The sequence below is a fragment of the Hydractinia symbiolongicarpus genome, chromosome 13 (assembly GCF_029227915.1).
Source record: "Hydractinia symbiolongicarpus strain clone_291-10 chromosome 13, HSymV2.1, whole genome shotgun sequence".
Classification (NCBI taxonomy): Eukaryota; Metazoa; Cnidaria; class Hydrozoa; order Anthoathecata; family Hydractiniidae; genus Hydractinia; species Hydractinia symbiolongicarpus.
The window spans coordinates 11101681-11122478 of NC_079887.1; the positions used below are offsets into that span (position 1 = coordinate 11101681).

The 20798-nt window shown below is 34.5% G+C and overlaps 1 protein-coding gene across 1 annotated transcript in view; it reads right to left on the reverse strand.

Moving 5' to 3' along the window:
• Positions 1–5991: 5991 nt before the first annotated feature.
• LOC130623534 (uncharacterized) overlaps positions 5992–20798 on the reverse strand; it is a 34417-nt gene continuing 19610 nt past the window's right edge. The window contains exons 8-11 of the mRNA XM_057439023.1: positions 10638–10991; positions 8749–9014; positions 8473–8586; positions 5992–7514 (exon numbers count right to left, since the gene is read on the reverse strand). Of these exons, the coding sequence (XP_057295006.1) occupies positions 8977–9014; positions 10638–10991 (392 nt within the window). The 3' untranslated portion in view covers positions 5992–7514; positions 8473–8586; positions 8749–8976. The remainder of the gene's footprint in view (positions 7515–8472; positions 8587–8748; positions 9015–10637; positions 10992–20798) is intronic.

A 20798-nucleotide genomic window follows, 5' to 3' on the forward strand; every position in this document is an offset into this window, starting at 1 on the left:
AAGGGACAGATGCGGCAACTTTTAAAGCTCATCATAAAGAACATCAGCTGCATGTTGGTATAGTGTAATCTCGCATAATGTTCCTATTTAGTTAGTTATTCCCTCTTTTATTTGTACTTTATTGGTACGTTGTGGACACCTATTGCCCCGTCCCATTTCTCCAGTAGACTGCGCTTGTACATGGTGAATGAACGTTACAGTATTTATTCCCAGTTATTTTTAAAGGTGTATTTTTGTAATTGAAATGCGCTTTAGGGATAGAATTTTTGTATAAATTAAGTGACTCCTTCATTCTGTTTTATGCTTCTTCATAAAGTCTTGCTGCTGACTAAATCACGCATGACGAATTTTGAGTATATTAAATCGTGTATTTGTGGTACCATTAGTTTTCGTTTTTCTTCAAAGTTGATGTCATCACATCATGCATCTTTCTAAAAAGTATCACTTATTTTTGGACCACATTTAAGCCGAGTTAATTAAGTAAAGAACCATTAGATAACTTATGAGATTGTAAAGCTAGTTCTCCTGTTCACACAATTATCTTTCTATGCTACCTTTATCAAGAAATTAATGATTTCAATCCCGATTAAGGAACTGAATGATCAGTTTTATTGACATTCTCACCAGAACTAAGAAACTTCCCTGTTTATTAAATAATTGTGTGCAGTTGAAAACAATACATCTGTTCTGGCTGCTTTCTTAATTAATATCAATTACAGTGGCTTTGCCTGTGATATAGAAAACTCGTTTTACTAACGGGACAGACAAATTTACACAATAGCGTATACCAAATGTGTCACGCTGACTGACATATTATTTATATATTATTTACTTCTTATGAAACTGTTTTACGTAACACAATACCTTAGTGAAACATACAAAGCTCTAAGGGTACTCTCTGTTGGCCACTGCGTAAAATTAGGAACCATAAGCGGGAAGTAAATAAAAGCGGAATTAAAGACAAAAAAGTTATATCTATCATCCACCCGTAAGCAAATTGTTCTGTTAAATATTTTAGATATTCGATATTTGACACTCTTTTATCTTTTTATTGGCTTTGAGAAAAAACAACTTATATATCCTAAGCCGGATCGATGGAAAGGAGTGGCTGTAAAACATATATCTGTTGTTATATTAAAGTCATTCAATTCCGATATATATATCACACATAGATCTCGGAAGATCATACGGAAAATAGTAAAACACGGTTTCTTTATTCGTTGGTGTCATTTATGAACAGGTTACTTTGATTGCATTCACATGCACTGTAAATACTGTACATTTAGTATTAAATTATGTTTTTTATTTATTAGTAACGTGTTACTAAATAACGTTAGGGTCAAGCAAAAACATTGTGCACTTGTGTATATAGTGTATATATATAACATTCTTAACGATTTAAAAGTCACTGATTATGCAAGGTTATGATGTCCTGAACTAGCTCTAAAACATGTAGTTGCTGATATTGAGCATACTTATTTAACTATTTAGTTATAATAAGAAACACATCTGAAGAAGTGCATACCTTATTTGATCAGGAAAAGCATGGCTGATAATTTAAATTATGAAATAATAGCAATGCATTAATAATTTGAAACATATTAAGCATCGCTTGTTCTGTTGTTTGATGTTTAATTTGGATTTTAAAAAATCACAAGAAAAGATAGCTAAAGTTTTTGGCAAAGAAACAAAACATGTTGTCCAGTTATTGATTATAATACTTTTATTCCGTTATATAATAACCGGTAAATGTTATCCGAAAGTGTCTGCAAGTACTTTCACTTGTAACTATGTATTTACACCTATTATTGCATATTGTAACTTTTTTATTTATGAAGTAAATTTGTACATCTAAATGGTTTGCAACACTTCTAAAGTTTATTTTAGCCTTTCTTCCTTTTCAGAAATGAATAATAGTTCTTCATAAATTTTACGTCCTCGTGTTTTAATCTTCAATTGTTCGAATAGCTGCCATTGGATGTAGTACAATTTGTATTATGTAGATTTTTCTTTATGTTCCCATATACTTCTCTTTAATAATATCTGCAGTCTGTGTGTTTGTCTGTCTGTTACGAAAACTCGAAATGCGATTTAAAAAGGATAGGTAATCCCGTGGATTTTTCCATGGGTTGACGACTATATTTTTTATATAGTTATATTTTATCATAGATGAAGTTGATGTACGCCAAATATTGCAGCTATAAAGAGAGAACGACGTCCAGAAAGTGCTGGACGAAATTGATTCCTACATAGCGCCTAAAGTTACGTTTTCCGCTGAGATACTCGATCATGCTGAAGCGTTTTAATTGCCACAAGCGCAGGAAAAAAGCATAGAGCAGTTATCATCATGTACTTCAGCATTTAAATGTAGCGACAGCAACTAGAACAAAGCCAGTATTGAAACAAAGGCTAAATTACTTTGCAGAATACTGGATAGAAGGATACCTGAATACTTTTGGTTATTAACAACGTGAAAACTGAATTAATAAACTAACCTATCTTACAGAGCCTTTCAGATCCTTTGCTTCATTTTAATGAAATATGGAAAATATAAACATATACTCTAAAGTGACGACATTTTCTCTAGGTGGTAAATAATTTGGATAACTGTGTACCACAGTAAAATTGATCCAATCTTTTGTCCGATATAGTGGAGAATACGTAGCTAGTTCAATTTTTGTGAAAAATTGCTGTCATGACGATATACAACATATATAAACAAATGTATAAATCAGGAGCTTCTTTAATTAACAATTAAAGAAAGGTTGATGCATAAGAAAGTTATTCTAAATCAGGCGCAGGAAGGATTTGTTGAAACAGTTAGCAATGTACCTGAAAAGAAACTTAAACATGTTGTAGCAATATCAACGTCTGTTGTTAAAAGAAGAAAGCTTAATCCCACATCTACGAGTTTCAAAAGTGTCAAGCATAAATAAAAATTTTAATCGTGTATCGCAATGCATAATTGAACAGAAAGGAATTATTAAAGAAATGCTAAGACGTATTAGCACGTCAATTGCTAATGAATCTTAGCATTCTAAGATTCCTAATTTTTTTACTATAGTTATAGTGTATGAAGGAAAATTAAATATATGAGTATCAGACAGGCAAGCGGTACTTTCAAAGGTTATCCGGCACCGATACGTGCTATGTTCATGTTACTGTCACTTTTTTATATTGTGAACCAAATAATAGACAGTACACAGCCAGATCAACTATTTGGTTAGATGTTGATGATTTGTTAAGCACCTTGAAAGTGTCAGACCGTCGTAATACAATGAAGAAATGTAGGGGGCAAGGCAAAATTCAAGTTGTGTAAACTTCGAAGTGAAACGAAGATGGTTTATTTCCCAGCTGGATAGTTGTCAATCTCAATCCATTATTTCTCCAAATATGCAAATGTTCCTTAAATTCATTGAATGAATCATCACAAGACATATGACAGAGATCCTTCTAATGAGTGGAATCCATTTAAAATTTAAATTTAAAATTAAAACAGAAAGTTTTCTGATGTTCTCCAATAGTCCTTACACATTTCCTAATTTCTCCTTGGAATTGCACAAATTCTTGCATGCATTTTACAAGTAAAAAAGTCTGTTATTATAACAAGTTTTAATTGTGTGCTGAGATTTGTCTTTTTTAAGTAAAATGATATAAAATATATATTTTTTAAGGATAAGGCTGTGACAGTCTATAATATTATTTTGTTCTGCAACAAGCAGTGGTATTATGTTTTGCAAATGCAATTTGCCTTTCCTGCGGCTGTTGGTTGTGTCAATTTTGAAAAATTGCTAATGAATCACTACACGTTTTGTCATATATAAAGTTTCCTTTCTTATCATAATCTTTACTCTAACGTTTAGTACAGGCTTATGGTCCGTCGCGAACCTAGTTAAAGCAAAAATAGTGCTGTAGCGTTTCGAGTGAAATGTTTTTCAAAATATCGAAGTCCTCCGAAATTTTTTTTTATTCCGTTAAGCAATTTCCCGTGGAAACTAAAGAATTAAACTAATTTTGTATTTAAAAAACAGTAGCCGCAACAACAAAAAAATGAAATACCTATTTCTTTTCATATAAAAGATTCACCAACTTAGTAAAAAGTTGTGTTTACTACGCGTGAAATCGCTTTGTTGTTGTTGTTCCTTTGTTATTTTAAAAGGATTGGGTCAAGTTGAAATTATGACGTTTTTTAGTTTGGAAAGTGTAGAGTGCTGGGGTGGTAGTAGTATTAGTTATTAATTTTACTTAAAATATCGCGTTAAACTGGTTGAAAACATGCCAATTTGCGCCACCATCAACTGCACTAACAGAACTGGTAATAATAAATCAAAAGAAAATTTTGACGATGTTGTATTTTTTTTCCAAATTCCTAGCGCAGAGAAAGAAAACGAGCTTCGAAAAAGATGGTTACTTAACATTAGAAGAACTGGTCCCTTGCCTAAGGATTCAGGATTATATATATGTTCCGCGCACTTTGAGCCCGACTGCTTTAAAAAAGTTCCTTCAGGCTGATTTACGTAAATCATTTTTTGTATGTATCAACCAAACACATGCTTTTTTCGTATTTGTTTATCAAAATAAAAAGATACAAGCTCGGTATAAACTTCGTGTTGGTAACCAACAATTGCTTACCAAGCCAACAAAAATTATATTTTACACAATGATAATTTGCATGCATGTCTTGACAGACGGGGGTAATGACAACAATTCGGAAATATCTATCGGCTTTAGAGTATTTATTGCGGATTGCCCATGAAGCACACGATGGTATGACTTTCTCTTCTAATTAATTTCTTCTAATTGAGTATGTACCCATCAAATTTGTAATACATGTTTTTCCTAAAATAGGAAATTTAAAATTAACCCCCTGTTGACAAACACTCATTGAGAGCACATCTTACTATTGTATTTCTTCATTAGAACGCATCTTCGGTGTTCTATTTTTTAATCCCTTCATCATTGTTGCTTTCCGGGCCTTCTTCAGTGAATATCAAAGATGCAGTTGCATAGAATATTTCGGATATATTTTGTATAATTTCGTCTTCATGGTTTGAACTTAAGTAAATGTCTGGAATTGTGTTTTTTTTGTCACCGGTCAAGGAACTATAATGCATTTTTGTTTCTTATTCGAAGGTCTATTGAATTATAAGCACCAACATAGGGCCTTGTCTAGCTAGCGCAATAGTTTGAACTATATAACGTCATATTCAAATTAGAACCCAGCCTTTTTTAATTTTAACGCGCTTTTTTCAATAACGAAGTTTTTACGAAGATATGAACAGGGAATATAGGTATTAAGAAATAAATTCTTGTGTTTATGTATTATTCTTCTGATTTTATAAGTTTAAATACAAATACGTAGTCAAAAATAAAATTCACATTTTTGAGGATACTTTCCCTTTAACGTAAAACTCATTGTGGTAAGATCAAAGAATCCATTAATTCTCCAGTACTATTTTAATCTGTGAACAGACAGACAACGGCTACTATTATAAAGACTAGTCGGAAGACGGGCTAAGCCACAAGTAGCTGTGAGAACCAGCTTTGAACGTCCAGTTAAACGCCAAATAAAACACGTGAACTGTGCCACGCATCCAGGTGGAGTACTTTAGTACATGTATGCAGTATGTCGGTGTTTTAGGTGTAAAATATTTGTACAAAAATAACTTTACAGCAAATTTAGCGGAAACACAGTTTATAACCCATTGTTACCCCATCATAGCGAAAACAGTCAGTAAATATTATTTTATTTTGTAGAATAATTTTGAGCAAAAGTTTAATAAATAATTGTGAAACCCGGCTGAGCACTGAGTACACAAGTATATACACCATGCTGCACATTTGTATAAGACTAATAAGAAAATCACTTTGTAGTTTTATTTTGTAGAATAAGTTTTCATGGCAGTAATATAAGATACCTGACTGCACTTAGAATAAAGGACTATTGATTTAGAACTTTGTTGTAGTCAAACAGCATTTTACTACTTTCACTTTATTGCCAGAGGTAGTTAAAGAGGAAGTTAGATTGCTACAACTCTAAAATGAAAATAAATAACATCATACCAAACTGAATAAGAACGTTAAAAGGATAGAAATAAGTATGGATAGCTACAGCTAGTTAAAGCAGGATGCTGCCTTGAAATCTCTCTGCATAGCTTTAATCCTAAAATTGGTTTAAGATTTAAAGGTAATAATATATTTATCTAAGCATGTGACATATACAAAAAATAAATATTCCTTTAGTTACAAAGTAGATAGAAGAAAAAAAGGTCAAAGGGAGACCTATGAAGCCAGCAAAATCACTTTTAAACCAAAATGGTTATCGTAACATGAGCATTGGCGGAAAAAGCAAGTCAGTAAAACTATTATTATTATTATTATTATTATTATTAACATTTATTTGGGTTCAATTTTGTACAAAATTGTTCTTCTCCCTAAAATGAAATATAAAAATGAAAAAAATTATAGATTAAGAATAAATAAGTGTTCAAAAAATAAATTTTTTTATATACATTAAATAAAAAAGAAAACCGCGATGAGAAAAACTGAAAAGGCTTGAAAGAAATTGAAACGCTCGAATCGACGAGAAATTAAGAAACGATATATGGAATCAACCTAAATTGTAACTAGACAAAAAGCAGAGAAAACGATAAATGGCCTTGAAAGTAAGGATAATATAAATAAACTATAAATAAAGAATAAATAATTGTTCAAAAAAAATATTATCATATATATACTTGGCTAGTCGCAAAAGGAGAAAAGGCAAAAGTAAACACAAGCTGAAAATGAGTAAGGGTAGATTGTGAACAGGTCGATTGAAATGTTGCACTTGTGTTTTATGAGCGGACTTGACGATTGGGATCACAGGAGTTTATTTTAATCACTTGATTCATTCATTTTGGCTCAGTTTTTTATATTAAAATGAATTAATTAGGGAAATGTACTAATTTATTAAATTTGTTTTAATCAATAGTGAGGTTTCTATGAAACGCGGAAAGATCAAGAAATATCAACAACGCGTTTGAATGCACAGACAGACGACGGCCATTATTATGAAGACAAAAATTATAAATTTTATTTAGTATACAAAAGGTATAAAACTAAACTGTTAAAAAAGTTTACAAATTATACCACAAATATCAAGCAACATGCTAGCCAAGAATGAAAGAGTGAGATGGCAATATTTGAAAGTGTGTCTACGCATGTATCAATCATTCAGCTATATTGGTTTAGCTAATTTTTTGGAATATATTTTGTGACATGTATGTAGTGATCTTTGATGGCGTAGCATGATATAGTCTTCAGGTCTGCAATATTCTCACACATTTGTTTATATTTTTGCACATTTTCCATTAACTAAATCCTTGGGTGGGCGTCGTCATGTATATGCAAAAATCTTATCTTTTATCTACCTTGTTACCGTTCATTCCATGCGACGTGTTAAATTTAGTGTTGTAATACTAGCTTTGCTATTTGTTCCTTGTCGTTAATATTAATTTCAGCATAGGCACTTTCTAAATACAAAAACAGAGGAGGTTAAAAGTTGTTTAATACTTTGTCGTTTTACTTTGTCTTAATGATTTTCTGTTTATACTTGTAGTAGATATCGCATAGTGCGGAGAAAAATATCGAATTTTCTATGTTCTCGTTTACATATTTCATGAGCCTTTCAGCAAGTGAAATATCCAAGAATTAGAAAAAAAAGTGACAATAATGTAACACTGTTACAAAAAACTTGTGCATTTTAAATGTTTAGAAAAAGTGTTTTTTTTAAAAAAAATACATATGATTTTTAGGTTGTTTTATAAAAATTATTTTTATTTTTTATGAGGAGAAAATTATGGAACAAATTTACCAACAATTCTTTTTTTTAACTTTGCTCAGCGAGTTTTTAACTAATCAGGAAAAAATATCACCCTTTTGCACTGTGGAATCGAAATATTGCACTTGCTTTTCGGTAGAAAACAAAAAATATATTTGGTGTAGATCAGCCAATCAGTGCTAAAAAAAACTCTAACCGTATGATAAATGTACATATAGTTTGTAGTTTCTCTTTGCGTGACATAAAGAACCACAAGTATTGAAACATACAAAATAAAGATTAATGAAGCGGCAAGATCTTTTATTCTCACATATTTATATTTTATGCCAAAAAGTGTTAATTATCGATTCGTTGAAATTATGCAGGTAACACGTGTTTAAAGCACACCTTAACAAGGTTCTATTGCCGCCCTTATAAGCTGACAAAATTTAACTTGCGAATTAAGCCAAGGTTTATTAATGCACTAATCAATATTGGCTTTATTTACCCTTTCAAGGTAAAATTATAAAGTTTCTAAAGCAATGCTTCTTTACCAACTCTATACACCCGTAAGGCCAAGTGTCTTAAGCAAATGAAATTATTGCCGTAATAATTATCAGCAAATAGAATTCGGTGATGATGTTTTTTCTCTTTGTTTGTTAATGACTTACCATGGCTCTTTTGACGAACTTTCCTGCTTTTCCTTACAAAATAAGTCACCGGTAACGCCACTATGAATAATCCAGTTGGTATAAGGATTTTCCAAATATTCCTTGTCATCAAGTCTACAAGAAGTTATTTACCATAATCTGAACAAATTGTCTTATGTATTAAATGCGTAGCTACTTATTGTGCGTAGCCTATGTAATTGAATGTATACTGAAGACTTTTAAAACTTACGATGACGTCAAATAAATTTTCAGAAAAGAAAAATGAAGTTAGAATACCAATTTTTGTAGAAGTGCTTTTCTCGTGGAAGCAGTTGTCTACATCACAGTACTCCCAGTGTTGCATATGCTTGTCGGTGTAACACCAAGGCTTTGATAGGTAGCCTTGTGGATCTCTGCAAAAATTTTTCTCTAATGTTGGATAATTGTCAAGTGAAAGATAAGGATTTATGTTCCATGGTTGACAAGATTTGCCAGAGAAGGTAACATTAATGTTGCCAATATAGCCTATTCCCTTTCCTTCGTAACAGTTCTTCGTGAAATTTCTAAAAACAAAAAGGGAATAATATATTTATCATTAAGGGGAAAGTTACCGCAATAATTTTGACATTTCATAGAACGAACGTCAACAACTTCAAAACACGTAGTTGTTTTTCATGAGGGAAAAGTTAAAGTCTCCTTGAAAATGTAAATGATAAACACGACCCCTTTTGAAAATAAAGAAAGCTGGATTAGGCGCGGTTAAGGACGTTAAAATGCTTAGAAATTTGTTCCTGTGAAAAGAACACTGCTTATTTTAACTAATCGGTTCTTTCATTAAAGGTAACATGCGATTAGCTACGCAAAGAATAACTCATTTGTTTATTTTAGAGAATGTTTCCAAATTTCTTAGCAAGACACTGCGCGTTACCACCATCACAACAATCACACAGGAATTTTCTAGGAATCCTCCCTGCTTTTATAAAAAACAAAATGGTAGCGCAAGTGGGATATCACGCCCCAATCCTGCTTTGTTTAATGAACGAAAAATGTAAAAATGTCCCCTAAACCTTTAATTTACTCTTCAGTACACTAACTTTATATCCTGCATATCTGACTGTGTCGAAAGGTAACTTCGTAAAGTTATTTTTTTTTAAAGATCATTTTTCATGAATATGTTCCATACGCAAATTGATACTACAGTTACAATGGTTTTGACGAAATTGCTGACTAAATAAAGACTTTATCATTCTCAATATGGATCGTCGTTTGTATACATCGCTCCGCTATTTTTAATTAGCATTTTCGAAGAGTTATAAAGATTATTCAACAATAAACGCACTTTAGAAGGAGGAAAGCTTAGCTATTCATGTGTATACAAGAAAATATATTTCTAAAAAGATTTCTTTTTCAACTTAACTGACCTCACTCAATTTTACTTGAACTTTTTCAGTTTCATTTAGTTTGGTTGCATGGTTTTTCGAGGTGTAGTAAGTTATCACTGTTGTTATTCTTAATCATATGTATCCCAGATAAGCTTAAATACTTTGAATAATAATTATAACAGCAGAAGACTGTGCACGATTTTATTATTTAGAAATACATTAGCGTTCTTATTGCTGTTCAGTCCTGGAACATGGGTAAAACACGCGCTCTGTTAAGAAAAAACAGATATTCGTGGTAGAACAGAAGCTGGTTTATAACAAAAACACAACATTCAGAAATTTAGTTATATGTTTCACAATTTTATTAACCAGGATCCAATATCTAAATGTAATTTAACTTCCCCTTTAATATTCACAAAGCTGACTTTTTCCAGCATCATTTTGTTTATTGTAAGAAGTTCTGCTAAGTAAGTTACACAATGAGCAGTAAAATTATGTCCATTTCATATACTCCCCCCTACTTTGAATCTCCTACAATTAAGAATTTATTATTTCGGAGATGTGTCTGAATATTTTTTTTTTAAATTAAACAAAAATTTTCTAAGCATGAGACTAATTAATTAATTATATCAAAGCCCTACGGTCCAAGTTCTAGGCCTTTTCTCCTAAAAGTCAAAACTAATAAACTAAACTTTAGTTTACCATAAGACACTGAAAAACGTTTGTTGATACCGCACATATGCTACAAATCACAAATTGCATCTCTTATATTATGAAACTGACACCTGCAACATGTATACTTACGAGGGAGCTGACAACGTTCAACGTGTGTTGCGTCTTTTTCCAAAAGTAATGAGCAAATTGACTTGTTTCCAATATCGGGTAAATTGGCTAATTCTACTGGTATGTGTCCTTTTAACTGATATGCCATTTGATACACTTCTTGAAAAAAATGTGAGTGTTTCGTGCATAAACTTCTACATGGTCTCGAAATAAGAATTGACAAGTTTGATGATGACGTCAAACAAACTTGAAATCGTAGATTACAATATATCGCATCTATTTGAACTTTGTTTTCTAAATAATATCGCCATATGTATTCGAACTTTTTCTTCATTTTTTTCAAAATTTGATTGAATCCAAAATTGATGTACCGATCTAAAAATATCCTCGTAATCAACGATTTAAATTCAATGACTTTTATTACTTCACTTGTGGATAAACTGTTCAACATGAGGAGCCCGATAATTTCGCTGACATACAGCATATCTCAAGTGGGCTTTATATGGAGACATACTATCTAGTTTGTGAATCTATTATTAAAATGGTACAACAAAAACTTAAAATAAAAAGACAAAAAAAATCATTTCCATATAACCCCAAAAATATAAATCTCATTCACTAAAACCATCTTTTCGCTTTAACGCACTTAAACAAGGCCTTAAACTTGTTTCATGGAAGTTTCAAATCGTACAATTTGGAATACTAACAGCATCAAAGTCAAACATTTATTCCCTTTCTTGTGGCTTCGAAAAGACAACAGCGAGAAAGTCGTGGATTTTTTTGCCAAAAAGTAATTTACATGTTTAGTGGGTTGTACGGAGGAAGGTCTGTTTTAAATCGACTTGTTCTTGTACGAAATTCAGTCTACTTTCAGTAAAACTGACCAAAAGTGTCAAAAGTAACGAGATTTTTAGATATGGCCTTTTCGAAAGAAGTAACAAAGATGGCGCCGCATGTCACCTATATTAAAAATTTTAAAGTATAGAACTTCGAATTATTCTTTTTACAAGAGACTATATTTAAACGGATACTGACCAATCCACGTAATATTGAAATAAGGTTGGGTCAGAACCGGTAGACTGCAGAAATGCTGCTATTTATATGCGCAGGTTAGGTAGAAAGTTGCGCTTCTAGCACCTTCTAATACGTCCACGTGTGCGCAAATTTCGAATTTAATAGAGTAAAGCTCATGTTGCTGTACGAGTAGTTAACGAGTTATGATAAGTTGAACCATGCTGGACCTGTCGCGCACGATGATTTTTATTGCTGATTAAGCGGTAAAAACGCACTATCCGTTGCAGAATATGAAGCCTTCTGATCAGAATTCGATAATTGAGGTTGTGTGACGATGATGAACTGGTTACACGAGCATAACATGGGTGACGTTGAACCCTTCATCGGAGAAGGTGATAAGACAAGACGTCAATATTACGGGGATGATATCGATATTTTGAAGGATGTAGTATCCGTGGTGTATTGATGCATTATGTGTTGAATAGGACCCTAAAATTAAATCCTATGACAGAGCTCTATGCACCAGGCCAACCATGCAAACAAAAATGTAAAGACTGGTACAGCAAGAATTGTAAGGATTATAAGGAAGTGCAGAAAACATGTGAAAAATGTACGAAGAATGAGGCTTACGAGCTGTTACAAACAGGGATGGTAGGATGTCCAGCAATCGTATTTTGTAGGTTCCACTAACGTGGTATTACGATCACATGTATACAAGGGCGCCAAACAGTGCCAAACAATCTTGGGGTTAGATGAGAACATGTTGTATCCTACCACATTGATATGTGACTTCCCTTGGGGTAAGGAAAAATTGCTCAAGATTGCTGAGCCTAGATCGCTGGAAAACGTTGAAAAACTAACACGAAATGTGCAAGCAGGCTTCTTTTTGTGTTTGCCCAATTTGACATTGAGGTGCCTGCGGAGCTGTATGATAAATTTTCCGAGATTTCCCCTCTATTTGTGGTGAAAGAATTATCCGATGAAGCCATCCCGGAGCACATGCACGATTATTTAAAATCTACAGGCCGTAAACGTATTCCTGGTACACGTAAGCTGTTGGGTGTGATGAAAGCTGAAAAGATCCTGCTCTATACTCTGTTGAAATGGTACCTAGCTCATGGTTTGATAGTGACAGCGATCCACCAATATTTAAAATATAAGCGAGGTAAGACATTTGATTGGTTTCCTAAGGACACTGCGGATGCTCATAGGGATCTGATAAAAATCCAGATCAGCTTAGTACTGGAGATACAGCAAAACTGAAGGGTAATTCATTTTATGGTAAAATGATCGAAGATCTAGGAGGTCATGCAAACACAATGTTTACAAGAGATAAAAAGAGGATTGATCAAGCGATGGGATCTCCATATTTCGAAGACGTGAAGCCGATACATATGCGTACGATATCAGAAAAGGCAAACGCAAGTGCAGCATTGACAGAGCCTACCAATGTGGTATCGCTGTGTACTAGCCAAGCTATGCATGCTTGAATTTTACTATGACTTTCTGGATAAATACGTAAATCGTAGAGACGTCGAGTACATCTATATGGATACAGACTCTGCCTATTTCGCTATCGCTGGAGAAGAATTACGCGAAATCGTGTGTCCTGAGCTGTTAGAGGAGTACGACAAAGATGTGGAAAGCTGGCTGGTGATGGATGATTACTCAAACAGGACAGGAAGTCTGCTTAAGCCTGAATTTATAGGTTTTAGAATAATTAATTAATAATTGACTGCAAATTTTGTGGAAGATAAAAGAGTACAAAGTTTTCTTGCAAAGGGATGTCAAAGAAGCAGAATGTCATGACTTGGTCAAGGTACATGAACGCGTTGAAAGGACATCTAGATACTGCGAAAAACATAGGTTTCCGGGTACATAACCAGGGGACGATAACTTATGAGGAAAGTAAGCTAGGATTATCAGCTGTGCATTAAGTGCTTGGTTGACGTCAAAGCATCAACAGAACGTACCAAATGCCCGCACAAAAAACGACGACAGCAATGTCCCATATGCGATCGCCCTGGTTATCTACATATTCTTATTCTAGGGAGAAAGAACGCAATGCCCTAAATTATGATACGGAGATGTCATCCCAAGAATATGTTGAATATGATATTGTAACATTCATGAAGCACATCCAGGCCCGATTTACAGGCGGTATAAACTGGGGGAATAGAGGTCAGTCGGAATTTGACCACAAAATTCCGATAAAATACGAAGAGAATGGAGAATATCCAGGTGAAGAAGAACAAATTGCAAGACTGCACTATATCAACATGCAGCCCATGTGGGTTACGGATAACCAAACGCAAGGTCATCGATATATCTCTAAGTATTTGAACAGATTGTAGTCTAGCGCGGTTGATCAAACAAACCTCTAATAAATGGAGATTTGTTTATGTATTGCGATAATTATGCCGTATTTTTTTACGGTTTCGATGTTTAATAAACAGAATGTCGCAACTTACTAAACTATTTGATGTTTTTTAAACTCCCGCAAAACAACTTGAAAAAGTAGTGGACAAACGTCAAGCTTTGAACGATGCCATACGCAAAGGCAAAGCATTCTTGTACCGAAGAAATGTACTGAAGGCTTCGTTGACAAGGAAAAGACGACGCGATCAGAAATGTTTATTCTGAACATGTTCAACAAGAGATCCATGAAAAAGGTGAAAAAACTGCTAAGGCACTGTCTTCTCATGCAATTAGCATGTATACAATATTGTAGGTAATTTTTTTCGGTTCAATAGTGCTGAAAATTTAAAGCCATCGAGGAAGACCAGTTATCACGGATAGTATGGCTGATTTGGATATCCTGGTGAACTCTACCTTCGGTAAATTTCTAGCACCTCTTCTTGTTGCTGCACACACCGTGAATCATACTCAGTTTTTCAAAAAAAAAAAAAAACAGAAAACGGAGAAGATCAAGAAGAAGAAAAAGATGGGTGATAGTATGTCATAAATAACTCAAGGCTTACATGAAATATATGCTCAAAGCATGGCACACTTCAAGTCTAGGATTCGATATGGGTTCACGCAAAACTTTGATACATGGCTGAGCGATGGTGCTGATGTGAATCAAAAAATCGTACTAGCTCCGCCTGCGGCTAGGTGTCCAGCCCATGCTTGTGAGTTATACTTAGGTGCAAAGAAGTCGAAATCTGTGTATGAGACAGAGGGCTCTATGATTTATAATTAAACTTTTATAGAGGTCATCCTCTATAAAATAAAAGAGCGACAGTAATGATAATAACAAAAACAGTAAAGAATCTAGGTAGAGTGGCGCAAGGTCACAAACTAGCCGCACTGATGACAAAAAGGAAAGAAGAACTTAAGCACTCTTCTGGAGACAGTTTATTATCAAGTACTGTACCAAATAGTTCATCAAGTTCTAACGCTATGTTAGGAGGAATCGCAGCAGTTGGTATTATTGTAATAGGAGGGTTGTTTGGCGTTTGGTACAAATTTTTGAAAAATCATCATCAGCAGCAGCAACAACCGTCGGAGCAAACACCTCCTGTTGAAAAAAAGTTTTTTTTAAAATGAACCTTATATAATAAAATGACAAACGTTTCACCGTACGAGAAGGAGATAATTGACATGTTATACGAGACCCTGGTAGATATTGGGTTCACACTAGGGAATGCTTTGGCAAGTAAGAAGTTTTTAGGAATAGGGCAGCCGTCCGCAGGATAAGGGAAAGTCGGGAAATAGCAGTCAAAAAAGGATGGATCCCAGCCTCGACGAGATTTTTGTCCGCTATACAGTTATCGATAACAGTGATTCCTCACCAGCTACGAGGCACGATAATTTTTAATCCATTCAAAGAGCTGATCCATAGGATTAATCAAGAACACGTAATCATCTTGCCAAAGCGAGGATCTCTCGAGGTACGTGGAGTTCCATCGTATAGTCGGGAAGAGGATGATTATGTTATGAAAATGTTTCTTGTATTCTTAGAAAGGTTTAGAACGAGTTGTGTTTTTCCACAACTTATCAGGCCTGAAAATATACCCGGGGCTCTTTCACTATATCTAGAGCCATTTAATTGAAAGTGACTTTAATACTGTGCGCTGTGAAAGCGCCCAGGAGGTTCAATTGAGCAACACTCAGTAAATACACATAACATCTGATATTCCCCGCCCCATTGGCTTTGTTTGTCATATGTAAGGTGATACCATCACTTAATTGTTGAAGATATCGACCACTGCCACGAAGACTATTATCGGGACTTGATCGCAGATCGACAAAAAAGGCAAATCGTTCAGTCAGGAATTGACCTATTGTTACCGTGGAATTGTGGCCACCAAATAGGTTCACAATTTATTCATATTGATCTTTTCCAAGCATTGCATGAGAGTAAAGCTCATTAGGTAAACCCTCCACAGTGATTGAGATTTCTTCAATCTTGGGGTTGTAAAATATTTTGTTAGCGCCGGAGTACGATTTAACTTTCGATGGGTCTACGAACAGTAATAGAACACCTTTAAAACTTTTGGCGGGTGCATCAAGCCGTACATTTAGCTAGTATCCTCATTCTTCATGTTGATCACCTTGTTGCAAAGGACTCTCTCAAATGGTAGTGCAAACTTACTGTATCGTGATACTAGACTACGTGCGAGCCCATTGTGGTTGAATTTATCAAATTCGTGTGCAATGTTACTGATCTTGTATGTAGCATCTGCGGTTTTGGCTGCCGTATACCCTGAAGCCGCTACACCTCAATCTTTAATAACATCTTCATATTTAGCAAAATGGAGAGCGAATTGGATCCTATTGTGTAATCCAGGTTGATAAAAGGGTAGGTCTCTGATTAATTCAAAAAATTTTCCAAGTGGCATACAGAACGTATTCGCAGCAATCGCCTTCTCCTCGACATTCTCCACATGATCGCTAGCTTTCACTTGCAAAGCGCTGATAGTACCATCATTAGGGCTGATGTCTTCTAGGATCAAATTGTTTTCACGTTCAAATTTCGATTTGATGTAGTCGTTGATACTTTGAATTTCATTACCATTGAGTGTGATTTTCAAGGTCTGTACCAGATTCTTGCAGATATTGCTCACTATGGTACGCTTCGTATTGGTCCCGGTCAGCTCAAAGTCAAATAATAACCGAAGGCTTCCGGGTAATATTCTATCATTTTGCCCCTTATTGGGAATATCGACATACAGATCCTCGTTCTGATTGATTGTCGATGGGACGTGACTCACCTTGACACGCTGTTTGTTCGCTTTAAATGCGAACATTTCTTTTAATTCCGCATACGGATCAAGTGTTTTTCCAATTTTTTTCCAAATATATCACTATCATTCATTACTAGTTTATTATTAGTTGTTTTTTCTTAAAATACATGGCTGATAATATAGGATATAAAGGTGAATTTACACGTGATGGCGATGATGATGATAGTTATTTTATTAAGCCATCAGACCTTGCCAAGCCTGTAGTGATAACGCCAACACGGGAAGAAAGATGGATGCAGGGCGGCGACAAGTTAGGTAGTAAGAGGGAAAAGACCAAGCAAGAAGATCTACTCTTTTTATATTTATCTTGAGGAGACACTAGGGAAGCCAGATGAGCTATATTACACCGAATTTGAACTAGGAAAGAATAAGAAAGATAAATCCAATCAACTCCTCCATGAAGGGAAAAACTAGCGATAGGGGAAGGTAGCTTTTGCACAAAGTAAGTAAGTAAGTAAACATTTTTTTAACGTTGGTAACCAGATAGTTACAAGGTACTAATTAAAACCAACAAAAATTATAGTATAAAAATAAAAATAAAAGTTAATAATATGTCCTAATATAAATAGGGCTATTATTTACAAAGCGGACATAAACATTTTAGTCCAGTCCAAGATACTAGCGATTTTTTGAAGTCCTCAATAGAACCAGATAACTTTATTTTTTTTTTTAGGAAGCCAGTTCCATAATTGACAGCTTCTAAATAACAACGAGTTTGTTCCAAAACGTACTGATTTAGTTGCAGGAAGACACAGTACACTCGAATTACGTAGTGCGTAAGAAGTGTTCTTGTATTGAAAGAGACTTTTTATTAAGTCTGGATTTGATCCGAACAAGCTATTGTAAATTTCTGATAACATAATATTTAACTTTGCGGTGTGTATTGTAACACCGCCAGTAGATAAAAGAATATCACTCAGAGAAAACTCATACTCTCCAGTTACTGTTCTTAATGTTCTTTTGTGAACCCTATTAACTTTATTATTACAGGTTTTGCTACAGTACATCCATATAAGTGGACAATTCTTAAAAGTTGATAAAACAAACGCATTACATAGGCGTATTGCTTGTTGATCTGTAACAAATTTCCTAATACGTTGCAGGCATCGCAACTTTTTGGTAGCTTGATTACAAATAGTATTTATGTGTATATCAAATTTAAGTTTCCTGTCAATATGCATTCCTAATAATTTAACACTGTAGGAAGGAATAATTTGAATTTCGCTGGGTTAGCAACTAGTTGGTTTGCTTTAAACCAACGCAATGAGTTTTCCATATCTACCTCTAGATCAGAAAAAACAGAATCGATTGATGATGCACAACTGTACAGAGTATTGTCGTCAGCAAAATTGCAAACTTCTGTCCTTTGCGTGAACGAAAATAAATCATTTATAAATATGTTAAATAATAGAGGACCTAATATTGAACCTTGAGGCACTCCTAGGAGGATCTCAAGCCACATACTGTGAGCTGACCCTATCTTCACTCTCTGCAATCTGTTACTAAGATAATGCCTAAGAAGTTTTAAGCTATTTTGACTGAAACCATGTGCTGCTAATTTTGCAATTAGGAGTTCATGTGGTAGACAGTGAAATGCTTTAGATAAGTCCTTAAGAATAGTACCAACTTTACCAGACTTATCAAGACAAGATTGCCATTTATGGAGCAAGTTTATCAGGGCTGTCTGTGTACTATAGTTCGCTCGGAATCCACAAAGATTACTTGAAAATTTATTTTGGAAAAAAACATTTAATTGAAGAGAGATGAGCTTTTTAAAAACTTTTGATAAGGTCGGAAGGAGGCTAATGGGCCTATACTTCTTTTAAAGTAGTGTCATCCTGTTTATGAATAGGAATGACACTAGCTAACTTTAGCTCCGTTGGAAAAGTGCCTTCTAAGATACACGTGTTAATGCAATCAGTTAAAGGAACACTACAAATCCTAGCAGCAGATTGGAGAACTTTAGTTGAAATTTGACTACTAGTTGTTTTTTTTGGATTCATACTCATAATGACTTGATAAGTCTCCCATAGGTGAATATTAGAGAATTTAAAAGTAGATCCGTCATTATATAAATCCTTGATGTTGTTAATGCTCGGGTAATCTGAATACTTATCTAGGATCTGATATAACTCAGTGCAAACATAATCATTTTTCCACTTGACAATGCCTAGAGAAGACGTTCGTGAAATAATCGTTAAAAATATCTGCAACTTCTTTTTCATTCTGAACAACAATATTATTTTCAATCAAAGAGACAGCTTCATTTGAAATACATTTGTTGCTAAAAAAGGGTTTACAAGCTGACCAGAAATCTATAGAACTGCTGCTCGTTTTATTACGATCAACCTTTTCAAAGAACTGTCTCTTTGAAAGTGTGTTCAGATTTAGTACATAATTCCGTTGACTTTTATATTTGTTAAAGTCATTAACGCTTCTTATTTTATTATAAATATTTTTTAGTCGAGAACGCTTCATTATGTCTTTCCGCAGTTTTTTACTAATATGGGGTTTATTATTTCCCCGTATGATTCTCTTTTTGTAGGGGGCATGTCTGCTAAGAGTATTTGAGAGCATTTCATTAAAAGAGGTAAAATTTCCACTTTGGGATGTCACAAGACTTGCCTTAAGATCATTTGAAAAAGCGTCTTCAGAGAATTTTTCGAAACTACGATAGACAACCTGTTTAGGAGGTATATGAACAAATGTTGACTTTACCATAGTGTAAATCATATGATGGTAATCACTAACACCAGTTTCAAATGATTGGCTCTTTTGGAAACTGTGTTTTTTATTTGTTAAAATCAATATGATAGAGACGGATCTAGGCAAGGGGCGTATGCCGGTCTGCGTATGAGACTATACTACAACCAATAAGGGAAGCAAGGTCATGGCTCAGGCTGCAATGGCTCAGAGAGTCAAGGCTCGTAGATCCCTGAACAATCTTGGTGATGCTGTTGATGACATTATGACTGCCGGAAACATATATGATATGGAAAATAAAATACTCTCACAGACTGTTCAGACTGCTCAGGATAAAAACTTGTGGGTCGTAGAGAATTTCGATAAAACCTTCTCACAACGTGAAAAAAAAGGGCTTAATCTGCAACTTCAAACCCAGAAAGGGGCCTTGAACAACTTGGTTAGTAAACTTGTTCTTATAAATAGTGATATTGGAGAAAAACAAGGACAGATAAAGAGCCTTGAGGATGAAGAAGGGATGGAGGAGAAGGAGGAGGAGGAATTTCCTGAAGGAAATAAAAAGCAGATAAGGATTTGGGATAATGAGATTGCAGAGGCTAAAAAAGCGCTTGAAAAGCTACAGGATCAAAAGGAAGCAAGTGGCGTACGCTGACGTATCATCCAAAATCCACAGCCAACTCAATGCAATTAAAAGCACGCTGATGAAAATCACGGGGACGACACATCGCTGCTTGAAAAACTTAACATTTTTGTCAAGGACCAGGGGATCACTGTACCAAGCATCGTTTCCACTGTTGGATTGTTGATATCTACCATTGTTCTTGCAGTTATAGGAGGTGGTGGAGCAGCAGGCGCATCAGCAGGAAGCGTTGGAGGTAGTAAATTATTTTTACAAAAACAGCTCGAAAGTTGGGAAAATTTTTAAAATACTTGGCAGGGAAAGCAGGTGCAGCTCTTCCTTGAATCATAGGGACGGTTGAATCCTTCTTTTTTCGAGTTGCCACAAAAGTTGTTGAAATAGCTGCTAAACATCTATGCATGGCAATAGCTACCACTGTGGCTCTTGCTGTGGGCTATATGGGTGGGAGTAAGGGCAAACGATTGTAAATATAACGTTGTATGTGAATAAAAATCACACACAACCTTTCTTATTACTTAAGCCATATGTAAAGTAAAATAATACCTACTCCAGTAGTTACTAGTACAGTCTTGTTGT